This window comes from Chionomys nivalis, chromosome 17 (assembly GCF_950005125.1).
Source record: "Chionomys nivalis chromosome 17, mChiNiv1.1, whole genome shotgun sequence".
NCBI lineage: Eukaryota > Metazoa > Chordata > Mammalia > Rodentia > Cricetidae > Chionomys > Chionomys nivalis.
The window spans coordinates 3,834,768-3,853,699 of record NC_080102.1 but is presented as its reverse complement, the minus strand read 5'-3'; the positions used below and the strand labels follow the sequence as shown (position 1 = coordinate 3,853,699).

Here is an 18,932-nt window from a genome sequence, read left to right as displayed (position 1 = left end):
TTGGAGGCAAGGTTTTAGCGCTGTGCCTGGAGAGAGAAGGGGCACTGTAGAGAATGCTAGGAGGTTTGTTGGGGTGGAGGCTCTTGGCAGATCACTGAAGACGCCAGCTGGGGCAGTGGGGACGGTTCTGTAATGTGGTTTACCACAGGAGTCCTAGACTGTACTCTGAAGGGTCAGAAAGTGTAGCTATGGAAGTGAAGTATGAGCCTTGTGACTTTTGTCTCTCCCTAGAGGTTGGCACATATGTAAAAAAAAGCAAAGAATCTCCAGAAATCAAAAGCGCCAATGAGAAGGTGTAGGCGGACCAGTCAAGAGCAACTGTGCTGGGGGTCTTCTAGAGCCGCCTGAGGCCTCTTGCTTCCCTCTTTGGGCCTCTTCTCATTTTAGCCTGGCATACCAGGAGGGGGAGGATTGGGAGAGCAAGTCTATGCTTCCTCGTAGGCAGAGCCTGAAGAGCAGTCCAGACCCCAGGTCACAGATCCTCTTCCTGGAAGGCAAAGAGCGCCAGTAGTCACCACAGAAATCACCAGACGCTGCGGTTTGACTCGTGTGAATATTTATTTCTTCTTAAAAATGTACAAAAAATAAAATAACATTTATAGTTCATAGATTCCCCTTTTCCCCTTTACAAAACTGTTAAGTTACATTTTCTCTTTTTCTTTTTTAAATGTGGGAGCCGATTGTACACATAGATCTCCCCTTAACTCATCGTTCAGAAAGGGCCATTCTTAGAATTTGGCACAAACCCTCTGGTCCTGCTGCATTTTCATGACTGTTAGATACAAAGGAAAACCAATGTTGACTCATTTCGGGCATCACAGGATTCTGCCCCAGGACATGCCTTAGTCTTTCAGGAACTGATTTCAATATGATGACGGCCCACTCACTGTGCCTTCTTCAGTTGGTTCCAATTTCTAAACACCGGGGAAGTTTCAACAGGTAGGACGCAGGATGAAAACACTTTCTTGCTTCATGCATCCCTCATCTTTTATGGATCAAAAACAATAACAACAAAAACTTCTTTATATGGGTGAGATTAGTTCAGGGGACAATGTCAAGGCAAGCGTTTCTATCCCGCTGGAGTGTTTTTGTTCCAGCAATGAAGCTCAGCAAAGCTCAGCTAGCACAGCAGGGGCAGACACACAGAAGCCCCAGTGGGCGCTCCAGAACCTGACGCTGTAACACTCTTGTGGCGCTGGCTTCTATTCGTTGTTCTGGCAATGGCTTTCACAAGGACTGCTTAGGGGTTCTTCGGCCTTACATCAGACCGGCAGTTTTCCAGAGAGACTGAAGAGCTGGTAGCCAGTCAGGCGACTACATACCTGTCTTCTTCCTCCGGAGTTCTGCATGCCCCCGGAAGGTCTGCCAATCATGTTTTGAGTTAATCCCAAGCAGTGTAGAACATATATTTCTGACAGTTACTGTGTCCTAGATCAGAGACCCACCAGTGCCCTGGAGGGTCCCCAAGCTGCTGGTTCAAGGAATGGCATTAGGAGTGAAGATGAGAAACAGCTGAGCTCAGGGCTCTCAGAAAGGCGGCCCTGCTACCCCTTGGGACGCTCTTCACTGCGGCACCTACTGTCCAGTCCGTTCCATCTCTCTTCAGCTTGGAGAGCAACAGCTGGACTAAAGTCAGCCTTAGCTGCTCCGGGCTTCAGAGGCACGTGGGGCAAGGAGGCAGAGCCTCCGGGTTCAGACATCAAAGTGCTTCACAAATCTGGGCCTTTCCGTGGAAGCTGTCCCATTATCCAGGCCTCGGAGGGCGATTGCGCGACTACCCAAACTAGTGCTCAGCCCGTGGGGACACATACAAGTCCCTAAGTACTGACCTGTCCTCTCAAATCAAAGAACAGCAGCCCATGGTGGGGCATGCTTTAGTGACTGTTCAGGGCAGCAGTTTTCTCTTGACCTCCCAAGGGTAAGGAGAGAACAGCCTCGCGTGCCTCCCAAAGCTGGTTTTAGAAGTGCCAGGGCCCCCATGGTTTTCCACAGCCTGCGTGGATAACCTCATCTCTTCCGGTCTCCAGAAGCAACGAGATGCCACACCTGCTAGTCACAGCCCAGCCGAGCTGCTGGCTCGCTTTGCAAAACTGCAGTTGGGTTTTCAAGGGGGCCACTTGAGATGAAGGACATGCATGTAAACCGTGAGGCTCTTCTGTGTCCGGGATCCTAGTGTCGGCCAAGCAGTTCTGCAGCAGGTCCCAGCGACAGGGCCCCAGGGTAAACCCCTGCAGAAACGTTTCAAAAGGCTGAAGATGCCCCATACAGAGCTAAACAAGGCACTGGCGGTATGGCCTTGCCCAGACATATAGCCATGAGATAAAATACGATGGGCTCAAGGAAGTTTGAGGAAAAAGGGCTCCATCTGGAGACAGGAAACAAGGCCTCGGGCATGGCCCAAGGAAGAGTCTATCCTGGCACTCACCACAGTCACACAGCACCCCAAGGACCACTTTCCTAACCTCCTCTTGGATAGAGCAGAATGCTCCTTATCTCTGGGTATGTGTCTCCTCCAGGCCAGTGGCAGTAAACATGCCCATACACCACAGATAAAATATATTATCACAATATTATGTACAAAATATATACACGTTACCAGGCATACGTTGTGTTCCTTATTACTGACATGGTAGCGGAATGTCTTCCTGTACATGGCCCAGTGGCTACTTGCTGAGAGATCCCCTGAAGGTATTTAGTAAAATAACCTTCCTCAGAGCTATCTGAAAGTTTGGGGCCAGAAAATGGTGTCCTTCTTACCCCATCCATGAAGACTGCACCAAGCAGCAGCTCATCTTGACCATTCACTCAAGAGATGTGGAGAGCTAAGAGAAACACAGCGGCTTCCCAGGCTCTTCGAGATGGGTGGACCGGCTGTGCTTCCCTTGAAGGAGAAACTCTGGGTGTCTTACACGAAGCCATCAGTAACTGGAGTCCTGGAGGGCCGGGTCTCCAGGCTCTTGGGGAGAAATGGGCAATAAATAAGGGCCTGGCAGGCCTAAAGAAATTTGCTGAGGGGCTCAAGCTTTAGCTCCACGGGGAGCAAGTGGAAGAGCCGAACATTGGCAGTCACAGGGCCTTGGGCCCCGCCCCCTTTCAGCAGTCTTTGTAACAGCCTTGTGAGGTGGGTGAGATGGATCTCCAGGTTCCGGGGCCGCAAGGATCCCATCCATCCCAGGGAGGAGTGCACTGAAGAAAGCTCCTGTGGAGGGGACTTGGACCAGGGCTCATATCTCCATAAGTGTAATCTTGAAGCCTTCCACCATGCTCTCCATGTTGAGGATGAAGGTGTCCTCATTGGAATAGTGCTCAATGATGTTGTCATCCATGTTTACCAGGATGCTGTCGCGGTCGGGGCGAGAAACAAAGCCAGTGAACCCTCAGGCTGACTGCTCCCGAACCTTCTAGTTCCTCCCCCAAAGCTGCGTTAAAGAAAGCGGAGCCTGAGTTTCCCCGAACTACCTTCATGATCCTTTATTGAAAGGGTTCTAGGACCATTTGACCCAACCCTTATGTCTTTACACATTAGTCTATGAGGCCTCAGAAGTTAGGCGAGTCCCAAACAATCGTTGGCTACTGACAGAATCACAGCCCAAATAGTTCACAACAAAGGATTTTCATTAGGAACCTCAGCTGCCCTTAGCTGAACACACATGTGTGGTAAATGACAGTACACACAGCCTCATAGCAACTTGAAAGGCAAGTTCTATCGTCGGTAATTCACAGGTAAGAAACCATCCAGAAAGGTCTGCAGTTCCCCAAGCTTCAGCCAGCCAGTGAGGACAAGGCTATGTCTAAAGTCAGCTTTACCTCTCCCCTAAGCTGCCCGCCCCACCTTCTCGCCTCCACTGCCTACTCCATGTTAGTTTGGTTTCAGGAAAAGCACTTTCCAGAGTCTAGCTGTGATTTTTTTTTTAAACTTTGTTTTATACATGAGTGTTTTGCCTGAATGTATGCATGTGTACCATATGTGTGCCTGGTGCCCTCGGGGTTCAGAGGAGGACATTCATCACCTGGGACGAGAATGGCAGATGGTTCTAAGTCACCATGGGGGTACTGAAACAGAACCAGCGTCCTGTAAAGAGCCCCTCGTGGTCTTAGCCGATAAGCCGTCCCTCCAGCACCTCCACCTGTGACTGAGAGGTGCCGATAGGGTCTCGTTCCTGTTCGTCAAAGTCTGAGAGGGAATGACTCGCTCAATCATTTGATGCTGGCCTGTGATAGTATCAGCTTGCTCCTTTACAGGCAGAACTACCTGTGCTTCGTGGGTCACTGTAAGAATACAGGCCCGTGCCCAGGACTTCACGCAGACACAGAGGCTCTCTGGCCAGCGGGACTTGAGGAGTTGCCCCCAGCCCACAGCATTCACTCAGTTGGAACTCAGTTTCCAACGAGAGCTTAAGTAGGGATGCTCACTCAGCCAAGGATCCAATTTCAGAGCCCGGAAATCCCAGGTCATGTTTCCTTCATGCGGAGGGCTCAGAGAAGAGTTCAGATAACTACTCTCATAAGAAGCCTTAGGAGGGCCTTGAAAGGGGCTGAGTGAAGGTCTTGAGCCCTGAGGCCACAGACACCCCCATCCCCAATCTGTGAGGCCTGGAGCAAAATGCTTAAGCCAGCCCTGGGCTTCCTTTCCTCATCGGTAAACTCATACATTAGCGATGATAAACAGGGAACTCGGCACCTCTGACCACCCAACCAGGAAGGACCAATTGTTCTTAACAGCATGGGCAAGCAGGTCCGACGGCCATTCAAGAAGGCTTCATTAATGATTACCTTGGAAGGATCCCCTACATCCTCAACAAATCTGTTCCTACTGTGTTGCTCAGGAGCCAAGACCAAGAGTGCTGACCTCTTCATTTTCCCAGTGTCCCCACCACCTCTCTATCCCTCCGCCCCTCTATCCCTCTGCCCCTCTATCCCACCACCTCTCTATCCATCCGCCCCTCTATCCCACCACCTCTCTATCCCTCCGCCCCTCTATCCCACCACCTCTCTATCCCTCGGGACCTATTAACGCTGTCTGTAGAGGAAGCATCTCAGGGGATACCTTGGCAGTGCACTGTGGGTTTCCCTGTCTCAGTCACTAAAGATCTTTAAACTGTGTCGTGGACCATAGATAGAACAAGAGATTAAAAAAAAAAAAAAAAAGTACCATTTTAAAAATGCACCTTCTAGACATGGGAGCTAGCGAGGTTAGCGTCTCTTACCCCTTTTTGCTCTTCTTATAAAGTTTTGTGATTTTCTCCACGGGTAGTCCATACTTCTCAGAGAGCTGAAACATGAATAACAGGCAAGCTGGTCAGCAGGGGACAGGGGCACAGGGGAAAGCAACGTAGAACATTCCAGCTCAGCTCACATTGCACTGGCACAGCACAGGCTCCCCTAACGAGACAAGTTGGAAAACTTCATTTATAAGGAATGAAAAGCCTCAGTTTCCCTGAACTACCCAAGCCTCTGGCTGTGAGAATCAGTAAAATAAGGTTCTGAGAAGTGAAAAAAATCCCAGTTAGCAACTGGTGGGGTCTCAACCTCACTAACTATGTCCCCAACTGTTCTAATCACGTCGCCTTTCCTCTGCCCTTAGCTGGAAGAGAAAAAGAAACATGCACCGCAGCCCGGATATGAGCACCTCGCCTGTGCGGGCTCAGGGTTTGTATCTAGTACCACCCCGATTTTGACTTTCTTAAAGCAATCAGCAAAACAATCTTGATAAAAGTGGAATTTTTCACTGGTTTATATCTTTTTAAATGTTGGATTAAACAGGTAGGCATACCTCAGAAGAGGTTTCAGGTGAGCCAGGTGTAGAGCAGGCACACACCTGCGACCCCAGCACTAAGGCCAGAGACGTGAGCGTCTGAGGTCAAGTGAGCTGCGCAGTGCCTTCCAGAGAGCCTCAATAGGGAGACGAAAGGTTCGGGGAGATAAAAGATTTATATGAAATTTTTATATAAAATTTAAAGAGACCCTGAAAGTACAGGGAGTAGTAAACATGAACTGACTGTTCGTATAACTATCATCTTAAAGTACACAGTTTCCTAGGGAGACATGAAACCTGCCAAACAAGGTTAAATATTAATAACAGTGTGGAATGTCAAAATATCAGTAGATCAAAACTGGCCACAAAGAAAAATAACATCTGGGAAGCATTGTTAAGACGCAAACAACAGACGCGGCGCAAGTTGACAAGGACTGGATGAGGAGCAGGCTGGGGAGAAGCCACAGCAAGCAGCACTTCATAGAAGAAGATATTGCAGAGAGAGTCTGGAAACTGTACTGCACTTTTGTTTGAATCTTCCAAGTGAAAGGAAGAGTGGGATAGCACTTTGAATTTTTCTAACTATCAAAGAGGCAAACGAGGAGCCAGAGAGGCAGCTTGGCAACGAAAAGCATTTCTGATGGTCTGGTGCCCCCTCCTGGCTTCCACGAGGACCTGCGCACACAGGGCTGACACATCTAAAACAGAGCGAAAGTGAAGTGATACTCTAGCATTGGTTGGAGTATGAGGTCAGCAGGGTTCGGGTTCTGGAGATGAGACGATGAAGCACAGCCTCCTGGGAAACAAGTTTGGCCATGGCAAAGCTTTTAAAAGCCTGAGTGTCTGGACCACAGACCCCTTGTCTAGTGATCTTACAGGAATATGCTCATACTCAGAGATGTTCTGAAGATCACTCTTCATTATAGAGAAAACTTAACAAATTCATCAAATATCTTAATATTTTCTTCACAGACCTCATTTAGAAATTTGGGAAGCTTGTATTGCTTACATTTTTTTAAGATTCTTAGCATATTAGGTGGGGGCAAATAAGTGAAAATCTGTCTATACAGTATAATCTTTTCTTCATTTTTAACCTTTATGTATGTTTAAATGTACAGAAAACAGTGAGATGGCATTTCAAGCTATGAATGGTGGCTCTGGGTGATAAACAGTCCGAGCCATGCTTCCTTTACTTTGTGTAATTCTGCAGCCCTTCTTTTTACGATTGCGTCATTTTGTAAAACAAAGTGGCAAGAGCTGACAGATGCCCTCTGGAAAGACCTGCTTCTAAATACTGCCACGCCCTCTCCACCAAATCACTGGTGGGTCACAGGAAGCTGAGGCAGGCGAGGTTTGGGACCACACTTAGAAAGAGCCACAGAGGCTAGAAAGGGGCTGAAGAGCCCCAAGGGAGAGCAGACATCCGGGAAAGAGTCTGTCTAGAGAACTCGAGGTTCCTACCCTCCCGTTCCCACCACAGGGCAGAAACTCTTCCCCCTACATATCCAGAAGCAAGACATCTGGGCTGAGGACAGAGAGGGAAGGTGGCAAAGAGACTGGACAAGCAGCCACCTGCCGCGTGGGACAGGCCACCCGTGGTCCTGATGAGGCTCCCACAGCCACAGTCGGCCCGAATGAACAAAATGCTTTGAAAAAGAACAAAAGCAGCACACTTCTTGGCCAGTGAGATAGCTCGAGGGTAAAAGGCTCTCCCTACCAAGCCTGACATCCCGAGTCCAACCCCCAGAAACTGCAAGATGGAAGGCAAGAGCTCTGAGTCTAGCAAGGTGTTCGCTGACTTCCACACGCACCGTGACAATGGACTGAAAGAGAAACCTTTCTGACGGGAACATAGAGGCGGCAAAGCAGACTGCAGAGCCTGTGCTGGAAGGTCCCTTTTGAAGAGAAAGACGGATGATGCGCAGATAAAAGGTAAAGAGGATGAACAGGAGCCTGATGTCACGAAAAGCCAAAGTTAAGGAAAAGAGGACAGTCACAAAACCGCATCCCCAACAGCACCAAGGTAGATATCAGACACCAGGAAGCCTGCAAGTACGGTGGGAGACTTACTTATTTCAGGATTGGAGAAATCTAGCAGCTAAGTCAGAATGATTTGATTGATCCAGTTTATATAAGATGCACGCACACACATGCATATTACATCTCCCAAAGAGACGCTGTCGTGTAGTGGGTGACTAGGGAAGGCCCACCCATACTCAATACAGTGAAAAAGAAAGCCTGAGAAATTAATCTAAAATGTTTTGCCTTTCAGAAGTATTCCCTTACATGGCTTCTACCCTCTTCTCTCTGCCTCCCATTGAGGCCCCTACTGTAAGTCAGTCCTCCTGGTGTCCAGATCCCCGAGAGCACACATATTGGGTGTGGTGGTCACACTTGTAATCTCAGGGCTCTGGGCCATCCTCTACACAGCAAGTTTTGAAGCCAGTCTGGGACAGGATATAGGAGACCCAGGGAGGGGGGGGGGAGGAGGGAAAGACCCAGTAAGATGAACTAGTTCTGTCCCTTGGGCTCTGATCTGAATTGAGCTCTTGCTGAAGCAATGACATCCTCATGTGACTTAACTTCCTTACTCATTCCCTGGGCTTCTAGAACCACTCAGCGAACAGAACACGCCCACAGGAACTGCTTGAGAGCGGCCTGCTACCACATGAGTAAGCTATTTCCTCGGCATGACTGGCCAAGGCCGCAGCTTTCTACCCTGAGGTTTGCAGGTTCTCAAGGGGGGTGGACAGGAAGTGACCTCAAGGTTGTCATGACCTCCACACCTGCTACAGCCATGCTCACACCTGAAAATACACTCTTGTGCACATACAAACACACAGGTTTTTTTTTTTTTTGATCAAGCAAACCATTTTCTAGATAACAGAGTTACCCTACCCTGTCATGTGGCCTGGCTCCCAGGCTACACAAACAGCCACCACCCCAAACTGTCCATGAACCTGACGGGTACTGGCACCGTCTGACTCAAATGTCAAGACACCTGAGGAAAGGTTGGGAACACTGCTCTATCTAGATGACAAGAGCACTCAGCACTGTCAATAATCATCATGACGTGAAAGAGGCAAAGAGACTGTGGAGGTTGCCAGGGAGGACGGGGACAGGAAATGGGGGGAGAGGATGAGGGAGGAAAGTCTGCTAAAATTTGCCTTGTTCAAAATCGTTACAATGACATCTAAAGCCTTGTATGCTAAGGCCCAGAACTGCAGTGAAATAAGTGGAAGACATTCATTTTCAAGGCCCTTTATACTCCAGTGTACATTCTTTTTAAACATATATATCCAAGTAATTTACGGCTGAAGACAGGAGCTCTGGACGGGGAAATGGGGGCGCACTCTCTAGGGAGGGCAGCCCAGTCTTCAGCTATGGAGAAATCACAACACCCAGTGTCCACCACCTGCTCCCGAGGAATGCTTGCACTGCCATGTTAATGACTTGTGGGGTTTGTGGAATATAAGACAGGAGGAGACAGCTCACAGACACAGTATCATTCTGAGATTCCTGGAGGCAGGATCACCATTTCAGACTGAGATAGAGGTAAGAGCCAGTGGCTGGCTGTTTTACTTTTCTGACCTTCAGGTTGAACCCCAGTTTCTCTCTCTGAATTTTTGTTAGTCGTGTTTCAGAGGGAACCTGACTTGGCTCAAAGGCTAACTTGTGACCCTGCTGACCTCCTATCACCATCTACTGAAACAATGTAGGTGCGGTGAGCCCCCCTTGAAGGAGACAAGAGAGCGTAGCTTAGGTTGTTAGGTTGCTGCTGCAGCAGGGAAAGTAATGTGGCTCCATGGTGGTCCTGCAAGATCACGTCAGCATTAGTGAAAGTGGCCAGATGTTATGGAAGAAAATGAAAATGACACCAAAGCCAAAGCAGGAACCCAGCGTAGCGCATCAGTTCAGACCTGGTCTAAATCTGTGGTACCCACCCCTCAGACACTGAGGACAAAATACACATTGAAAAAAAAAAAACCCTGGTTCACCCCCTTCTAGGCCTCCTGTAGTATCTGCTCTTACCAGTTTAAAATCAGAGCTGGGTATGGTGTCACACACCTTTAGTCCTAGCACTGGGGTGGGGTGGGGGTGGGGCCAAAGGCAGGCAGATTCCTGAATTATAGGCTTTGTCTACAAAGTGAATTACAGGCTGACTGAGGCTTCATAGTGAGACCCTGTCTCAAAACAAAATTATGGTTCATTAGGGAGGATATATTCGCTGGGCAGTGGTGGTGTATACCTCCAGCCCTCAGGAGACAGAGGCAGGTGGATCTCTGTGAGTTCGAGGCCACTCTGGTCTACAGAGTGAGTTCCAGGACAGGCTCCAAAGCCACAGAGAAACCCCATCTTGAGAAAACCGACATAATTCCATATGCTTTCTTACGTTTACTTCTCGGTTGGTTTCTATTTTGTGTGGAACAGAAATCAATGCTCCCCCACCAACCATGACAAAGAAAAAAAATCCTACCAAGCCCTCCACCTGTGCTTTTTGGACGATGGCCTTGCTGCTGTGCTCAGAATGACCAGTGTGAAATACCACTGCAGGGCAGCCTGAGACCCACAGTGCTCACGTTCTCATGCATTATCTTCAATTTTTCTGATTATCAGGAAGAACTATAGACAATCATCATACCTTCACAATATTACACAACGGTTCGTCTGAATTCTAAAACACCCCCATCATTTCTAAAGTGCACTGTGCATCAAACACTGAACAGCCACCTCCTGCTTCCCCTCTCCAAGAAGTCATTGATTCTGGGTATTACTAATGAATCAAATCATGTAATAGAAGGTATTTTTGTGTCTCCCTGACCAACTTTTCTCTAGATATACTCCCCAAGAATCGGAAACAGATGTCTAACCAGAAATGAGCCCATGAACATTCCCGGCAGCACATAGACAATCGCACCCCAAAAGGAGAGACGTTGGTCTGTCAGCTGAATAAATGAGGAAATGAATCATGTTGTCCATACGGTGGATGATTACTCTGCTGGCTGCAAAAAAGAATGAGATACTGGTCTCATTCTACCATGCTGGACGCCAAGGGAAAGAGAAACAGAAGGGACGGGCAGGCGACCACGTTGCGTGGCCCTACACATAGGAACTTCTTCACATGGCAACGTTCAGCCATAAGCCCAAATACTGTCCACTAGAACAGCCTCTGAGGCCAGCAGCCACCCAGCAGAGACAAGAGACACTCACTGTTGGTGTCCCCATGACCCTACACCCCTGATCTTCCACCACACTATAGAAGAGTGAGCACACAGCACATGCTCATGGCACCGGGGAAGCTGGGTGAGGCGCGCGTGCGTGCGTGTGTGTGCATGTGTCTGTGTCTGTGCGTGCGACTCAGGCAGAAACTGACTTTGCGTTGACTGAGCCTGCTCGGGGTCAGCAGTGAGGAGGGGAGAATCACTAAATGTTTCCCCCGTACCAACCTGTCCTCGCTCCGCTTTGGAATATGCTACCGTAGCCAGCAAGGCACCACAGAGATTTCAGCTGTGTATACTTGGAAGCCGTGTGCACCTAATTCGGTTTTGTGCTAACAGATGATGAAAACCCCACGTTATCCCTCCTCCTCAGCATCGGACCGGGACGGTTCTTTGGACACCAACAGGAACTGGGCAGTTATTCTTAAGAGTCAGTCCTAACATGCTGACACAGACATGGACATTTCCAAATATCTCAGTGCTTTGTTTTCTTTCTAAAGCTCCTTCTGGAGCCACCCTGGTAGCTGGGCAGGGCTCCTAAGGACTGGAAAAAGCTTGTGGCTTACCGCTTCCATCAGGCCCTTCACCGTGGGTGACTTCAGCATCAGTGCGTCGAACACGTCATCATTCTCCTTCCTTACATACAAAAGCACTGCAAGAGAAGGGAAGACCAGTGTGACTGGAGACCCAGGGGACTGCTTCCTGTCACATGGGCATCTCAAGACATCACCTGCTCCGACAGCAGGCTAACTCCTATTGGATCTAAGCGCTCTGCTCTGCTGCCTGTACCCACGCTTGAGTTTCTCAAGTTGGGCAGGCACAAGGTCTCTATGATTACGTCCATTTGTTTGCTCACTTAGTCAACACCACTGAGGACTCCTGGGTACCACAGGCTGTCTATACCAAGAGCCGGGGCTATAGCAGAGAGTGAGTTCATTCGGTCCTGCCTTTAGGGAGTTTGCGGTCCACTAGAAAGGCCAGACACCACTGTGAGAATCGTGAAGAGAAAACCATGAGTCAGTGCTTTCCAGGTAGCTCTTGCCATGGTGTGGGTGAGTGCCATGAAGTGGGGGTTCAAGGATCTCCGAGTTGTGAAGATCACGAGAGCATCAAGTCTAGAAAGGGGTAATACTGGGAGGATGATGGGGCTGGGCAAAGGGTGGCGGAACAAGATCTGGAAGTGAAATGCGGTAAATCCAAACCTCCACACCCCCAATCCTCCATCCCAAAGGTTCCTTGAAGCTGCTGCTTATAAAGACCACGTGGCCAGGGACTCTGCCCAAGGCCCCTTCCATGGCCAGGGAATATTCAGTTAGAATAGGATGAAGGGAAGACAGGAAAGAGAGAGGAGGGAGCGGGGAGGATGAGAGACTTAGGCACTACAGTGCCTCTCTTCATCAGATATAAAAAATGGAGTGCCAATTAAATAAGCAGACTGACTATGTCACCAAAAATTTACGAATTTAGTCCCTTGAAGCGATACTATATAGTTTACATGCCGGCTAAAACTGCCTAGCAACCAGAGGGTTATCAAAAGAGGAGGCAATGTGAGAACACAGAAAAACACTTAGAACACAGACCCTAATTATATCTGGATAAGGAAAGTTAAATTCAAGGGGAAGCCCCAACTGGTGGCTATCATTTACTTGATGGAAATTCTGCAACTTTTTCCTGAAGCTCTCAACACGGGGGGCGGGGGGGGGGGCGGGGGGGGGCTTTCCAGCAGGCCGACCCTAGGGAAACCTGGAATTACATTCTATTAAAATGAGCATCACTTACAAATAACCTCTACTCGAACCATTGCCTTTCAAACATGATTGTCCTGGTTGCTCGGAGGTAACTGGAAGGTGCTAAAGTGTTCTCGGTCTGTGCCGGGGAGGGGCAGCAGCCAGTCAGGCGGTGACAGTCATCATCCTGGAGTGTATACTGGGCTACAGACCACTAGAGGGCTTGCCCAGGGAGTTCTCATAGCTGCATCCGTGGTGTGGCTGTGGCAGGGATCATCCCGCCCACCATAGCATCACTGTACCCCTCAGACACACCTCAATCAAAGCCAAAGACAGACTGCCTCTGACCCAGGCACCCCACAAAAAAATAACCAGTAGCGATAGCTTTGGTGCTAATTGTGATCACCTCCTTCTTGGGAAACTTCCTACAGATAACCAGTAGGAGCCGCCATTGACCCAGAAGCCCAGGGACTTCTCCATCCTTCCCCAAAGTGGAGTTGGGGGTGGGGTGGGTGCGGTTTTCTTTCCACTGGTAGGTTAGATATCTCCTATGTCTCTCTGACTTTGAAGCATCAGAAACCTTGCCTTAACTTTGAATTAATGTCCAGTACACTTTCTAGTGGCAATCTTGGTGCCAGTTTCACAAGCTCTGAAAAGCAGTAGCTGGACCAGCTACCAGGTTGTAAATGTGGAGCTGAGGTACAATTCCACACCCCAGAGTGACTCTTGGTTTCCCTGTGACTCTGCCCTAACCGAGTAAAGTTAGGGAGGAAAAGGTACCAAGGAATGAAGGCGAGACTATGTGACAGAGAGCTGGGAGCCAGAGGCTTTGTGGGCATGTCCTGCCTCTTGTCGACCACTTCCACCTATTGGTTCATGGAGATGGCACTGACATACACACACACACGTGCACACATGCATGCACACGCGCCGCCTCTTCTGAACTGTACATCACTGCTGAATGGCTCAGGAGACACCACCACTCTCCCAAGGCAAAGGAGAGGCCTGTTACTCCCATGTGAGGAAACCCAGCAGGGGTGGCACTGATTCTGTCTCGGGTGAGTTCTTCCTGACAAGACACAACCCAGCCTTCACACAGAGACAGCAGTGCCCTCGGCCCTGCCAGTGTGGCGTGCCATGGAGAGATACCTCGCTTTATGTTTTCCTCCTTAATCTGCTTGGATGGCGTCGGGCCGAACTCCTCTTCCATGGGCCGGAACATCCGTTTAACAAGGACGCTGCTGCTGGAGAAGACGGGCGGAAATGGTGAGTACAGCGAAGAGAGCCACATGCTCTGGGCTCTGCGGGCGCCTGTCCTTCCTCCGTCACACCTCTCTTCCCCCTGCAGGTCCCAAGTCATCCCCATCGAGGGATAAAGCACACACCCTCTTTAGAGGGAAGACCTAAGGCTCCATGCTGAATATGGACCCACAAGGTGGGGGTGCTGGGCCCATCTCCCCTTTTCTGTTCAGAAGAACAGGGCCACGGAGGAGCTGGTTAATAGCAATGGCTGTGTGGCACCCAAGTTGCAGCAGCCCCTCACATCCATCTGAGGCCTGGTTTTCTGGTGCTCCTGCCGGTCCCTTGGAGCACAGTAGGGGACAAGACAGGTCACCTCGCCACACCTCTGTTGGGGATTGTCCTGACTACCCACAGTTCTCCCTTCCCTAGGTGCCACAGGAGGAGGTCCAATCCACTCCCTCCTGGAATGCGGTGGGGCTGAGCCCTGAGACTTCTCTGATACCTGTGCATTTGTTTCCCAAGTCCCTGAGTGTTGCAGGCACATGGAGGAAAGGGAAAGACAGTGCGAGAGGAAGAGACATTAGGGAAGTGAGATCAACTATTCTTTAGTCTCAGGCCCGCAGATGCGGGTCTGTGGAAAACATTAACATCTCTGGGGATTATCTGGCCCATCACTTAGAATTCTAAGGACAGAAACTCTGAGGTCAGGCCACCTTGACTGATATAAAATCCCTGCTTCATAGTTTATTACTGTACAAATTCGGACATGTTTCCCAACTTCCTTGGGCCTCAGTCTCCTTATCTTTGGAAGGAGACTGTTGATGCAGAAATGACAATATTTGAGGAACTGGAAATATTAATCGCACTGAGTTGATCATTACACACTGTGTACATGACAAACGATCATCCCATGATGATAGAAATGAGTACAAATATTACGTACCAAATAAAAATTAATTAACTTAATAAAATGTAAAAGGAGGCTGGAGAGGGGGCTCATCAGTAAGGACTATATGCCGCTCATGCAGAGGACTAGACTTAGGTTTCGAGCACCCATGTCAGGTGGCTCGGGCTTCTGTAAGTCCAGGTCCAAGGGATCCAACCCATCTGCCTCCATGAACATCTGCACATATGTGCACATACCCACATAATTTAAAAGAAGAAAAATTAAAAGTTTTAGAGGCAGGTCAAGGATTCTAATGAGTGTTGGGGACTCAACGTTAGTATCAGTGAAGAGCCAGATGAAGATAGAAGATGCTAATGATCACAATCACCTACTGTGTCACCCACTCCCAACTCCTGAGTACTCCACAGCCACGGGTCAAGAATTGAGGAGATTGGGCAATACAGGCACAATGGCTAAAGGTGAGTGTTGGGAATTATGGGTAGGTGCTGGTTTGACCCCAGCTTCGATCACATGCCAGCTAGATGACTTGGAAGAAGCTTCCCGGCTTCTCACAGCCCTTTTCCTCATCGCAAGAGCAGGATGGGAAATCTGGGTAAATCATGACAATAACGTGCATATATAGTAGACAGTACAGAGCCAGGGAGTCTGCATTCGGCAATGGCCAAGCTCCTGCCATGCGCTGACACTGAAGCACCAGGGTAGCCCAGGGTCAGAAGGTCCATTGCCACCCACATAAACATTAAGTGCTTAGAACGAAATGGCCATGTCTTACCCTTCTCGTTCATCATCTGCGTTGTAATACACCTGTGGGGAAAACAACAGACACATGTAGACCGGGAGTGGAGCAAACCTTCTCTTAAGGAGAAAAAGATACATTTGATAAGCAATGTTTGTTCTCTCTCGTGCGTGCGTGCGTGCATGCGTGTGTGCGTGCGTGTGTGTATGCGTGTGTGTCTGTGTGTATGTGTGTGTATGTATGTATGTGTGTGTGGCACGTGTGTGTGTATGTGTGTGTGTGTGTCTGTGTGTATGTGTGTATGTGTATGTATGTGTGTGTATATGTGTGTGTGTGCAACCTCCTCGTATTCTCACTCAGGATGACGTTTAGATTTTATAAAGAAATTCAGAAACGTGACTATTTCTAGTGAAGTTAGTTTGGCCTAACCAGATTACTCAGGCCCTCTGCACTGACATTAAGAAAAACCATTGGTAAGATCCAAACCATAGCAAGATGGTAGTAACAGGGCCTCTGTGTTTGCTCCCCAAAGAAGTCTGGCTTACCCTGGTTTCCCATAGTCACAGAAATGCAGGGTCTCAAAGAAACAAAAGGCCAACTGAGGTGCCTGTTTAACATACCAAAGCAGATGCTGGCCAGTACTCCCAGAATCCCTCAGTACCTGTGGTTCTTCCCAGCCCCTCCCTCCCAGCCTGATCCCTGTATAAAAGCCATTTGGGCTACACTGCTCTCTTGGCCTCTTGGCCCTGAATGCATCTCTTGGGTGGTGGTTCCTCTCTTGCTCTCCCTCTCCGTCTTTCCTCTCATAGTTCGGTTTAGACTGCCAGCCATGTTCGGCCTGGACTCTTCCCTCTGCCTGCTTTCTCCCTTATATCTACGATAAAATCTTCTCCATACTTTAGGAGTAGCCATGTCCTCCTCCTTTTATTTCAATTCTTCATTATCTATCTTCAGGCTATAAAGGTCACGTGGCAAAGAGTAGCTCTCCAAGGGCAAGTGTTGTTAGGAGAACTCAGGGGCAAGCACAGTCAGAATTTGTGAAGCCTCCTGCTGGGCAGCGGCGGCACACACAGAGGCAGGAGGATCTCTGTGAGTTCGAGGCCAGCCTGGTCTACAGAGGGAGTTCCAGGACAGGCAGGGCTGTTACATAGAGAAAACCGAAAAGAAAAGAAAAGAAAAGAAAAGGAAAGAAAAGGAAAGAAAAAGGTGAAGCCCCCTTCCAAATGATGGAAAAGTACAGAGGGTCCTTTGTGGTAGTGTAGGCTCTTGTCCCCGTTATTTCTAAAGCTTAACAGTGGGCCTTTTGTGAATTGCATCTGTGTGTGTGTTTGGGTGGTCAAGAATACCCAAATCAGTTTTGAACATTCATGTAGTCTCTTCTAAAGCTGGCACTGTCCCTGCCCATTTTGGACCGTGGAAGCCTCCCTCCCTTCCCTCTCAGGGCTTCCAGCAGCACTGGGGGTGTCGACGAACCCAGGCCTAGTTACATAATGAACAAAGGTACCGGAAATGCTCCTGAGTCATTCTGTCAAGCAGCTCAGATGTGGAGAACTCTGTCGTTTTAGACTTTTTTATGACTATTGTTATACTGGATTTTGTTTCTTCTTAAACAGAAAGCCATGAATGTAAAAGCTTTGTGTTCAGCACCCCAAGGTTCAGTGCTGCATCATTCTGCCTCAAGGACCTCTTCAACTAGCTCTTCCCAGAAAGCAATGTTTAAAAGCTCCAGATAACCTCTGTTCCATTCTTCTGCTTTGCAAAGTGATTGACAGCAGGCTATTCACAAGACAGCCAAGTGTAGCTGCCCAGACCTCCAGTTAGGCGCCCTTCTGACACTCAAAATCCAGGGTCACAGGGACCCCAGGGTGCTGTGAAGTAGGCTTAGGTCAAGCAGTACCAAGCCGCCAGGCTGCTCTGCCTGGTAAGGACAACAAACTCTCCAGGTCACGTTTCCTCAGAGTCTGCCTTGGGCGTGACACTGAGGGGTGAGTGGGGCTATGAGACCAACCAGGTTGGGACACTATTCCTCTTGAGAGTCATTTAGGGCTTTGTGTTTCTCAGAGACATATTGCCAAGAGATTACACATCAGCAGATTTTCAAGGGTGACGTAGCACCACAGCTAGAGTTGTGACCGGAAGCAAAAGGGTTTAACTCTGTTAGCTATTGCTCTTCTGCAAGATGTGGGGACCTCACTCCCAGCTACAGGCTTGGGAGCTTTTTAAAAAGGGGACACACACACATCATACACACACACGCTCACATACACACACACCACACATATACACCATACATGCACACACACCAAACACATACACACACAAACACACACGCTCACATACACACATTCTTGCTGGCTGTCTTCTCTGGATAGCATTAATCCTGTCCTGTGTCTTGGTTTCTATGGAATAAGGCAAGATAGAAATGTAAAGTGGTTCTTAGCAGAAACTCACTCCACACAGAAAGTATGGGTATAGTTATCACCATATTATATCATGAACAGGGAGAGACGCTCACACACGCACACTCACATGCACAGACACCCACGCGTGCGCACGTGCGCGCACACACACTAAAGTCTTCTCATTGTAAAGCTGCCCCATCACTACATCAAACATTCTCCAGAAAGAGGAGACCCCAGCAATATTTCTCCTTCAGAATGAGGTCCACCCCAGCACTCAGAGAGGGAGGGGTCTTGAGTCTACCTTTATGCTTCTATTTCTCAAAACAGTCCTTTCACGCAAGGACTCTGGATTCAAAAGAGAACCAATCAATGCAAAATTAAAATCCCAGTTAGAGTGGCCAAAGCCACTCTGACTAACACTAAGGAACCTCTTTTATTTTTCTCCACATAGTAAAACAACCTTAATGAAGAAAAGGGAGAAGAAACCTTCCCTTACAGAGGGCTCTGCCATCACCAGCTCAGTGGGCAGCTCAGCTCAGCGGCCCTGGAGCACAGGACGCAGACACACTGGTACCCTGCTTTTTGTTTTCACTGAGCAATATCATAATTAACAATATCACTGAGCTCGCAGCTTCTGCCTTCACTTGCACAAAACTAAGCAGTCATGACCTATCGAACATTTACTTGGTTTTAAATCCTTCATGGCATTTGGAAATAAAACCATAGAATTTAGGTTTTTGAAGGAAGATATACTATATGATTTCTTCATACTTCAGATGAGAAACGATTTATTCATTCAGTGAGAACTATTAATTACTTAGGAAAAAATTGTTGACAAGATCTTCATCCAACCTCTCCCGCAAATGTAGGAAGTTATTGATACAGTTTTACTTTTACCACTAGGTGGCGGTGTGCGCGCTGATAGCGCCTGCTAGACTCAGCAG

The 18,932-nt window shown here is 48.6% G+C and overlaps 1 protein-coding gene across 2 annotated transcripts in view; it reads right to left on the bottom strand.

Annotated features, from left to right (window-relative positions):
• Positions 1-1,999: 1,999 nt before the first annotated feature.
• The window catches only part of Grhl2 (grainyhead like transcription factor 2), a 108,138-nt gene continuing 91,205 nt past the window's right edge, over positions 2,000-18,932 (bottom strand). The window contains exons 12-16 of one of the 2 annotated variants that reach the window (XM_057792752.1): positions 15,623-15,654; positions 13,851-13,945; positions 11,541-11,626; positions 5,208-5,272; positions 2,000-3,339 (exon numbers count right to left, since the gene is read on the bottom strand). In XM_057792752.1, coding sequence (XP_057648735.1) covers positions 3,225-3,339; positions 5,208-5,272; positions 11,541-11,626; positions 13,851-13,945; positions 15,623-15,654 — 393 coding nt within the window. In that variant the 3' untranslated portion in view covers positions 2,000-3,224. The remainder of the gene's footprint in view (positions 3,340-5,207; positions 5,273-11,540; positions 11,627-13,850; positions 13,946-15,622; positions 15,655-18,932) is intronic. The other variant, XM_057792754.1, reaches the window with a different exon arrangement.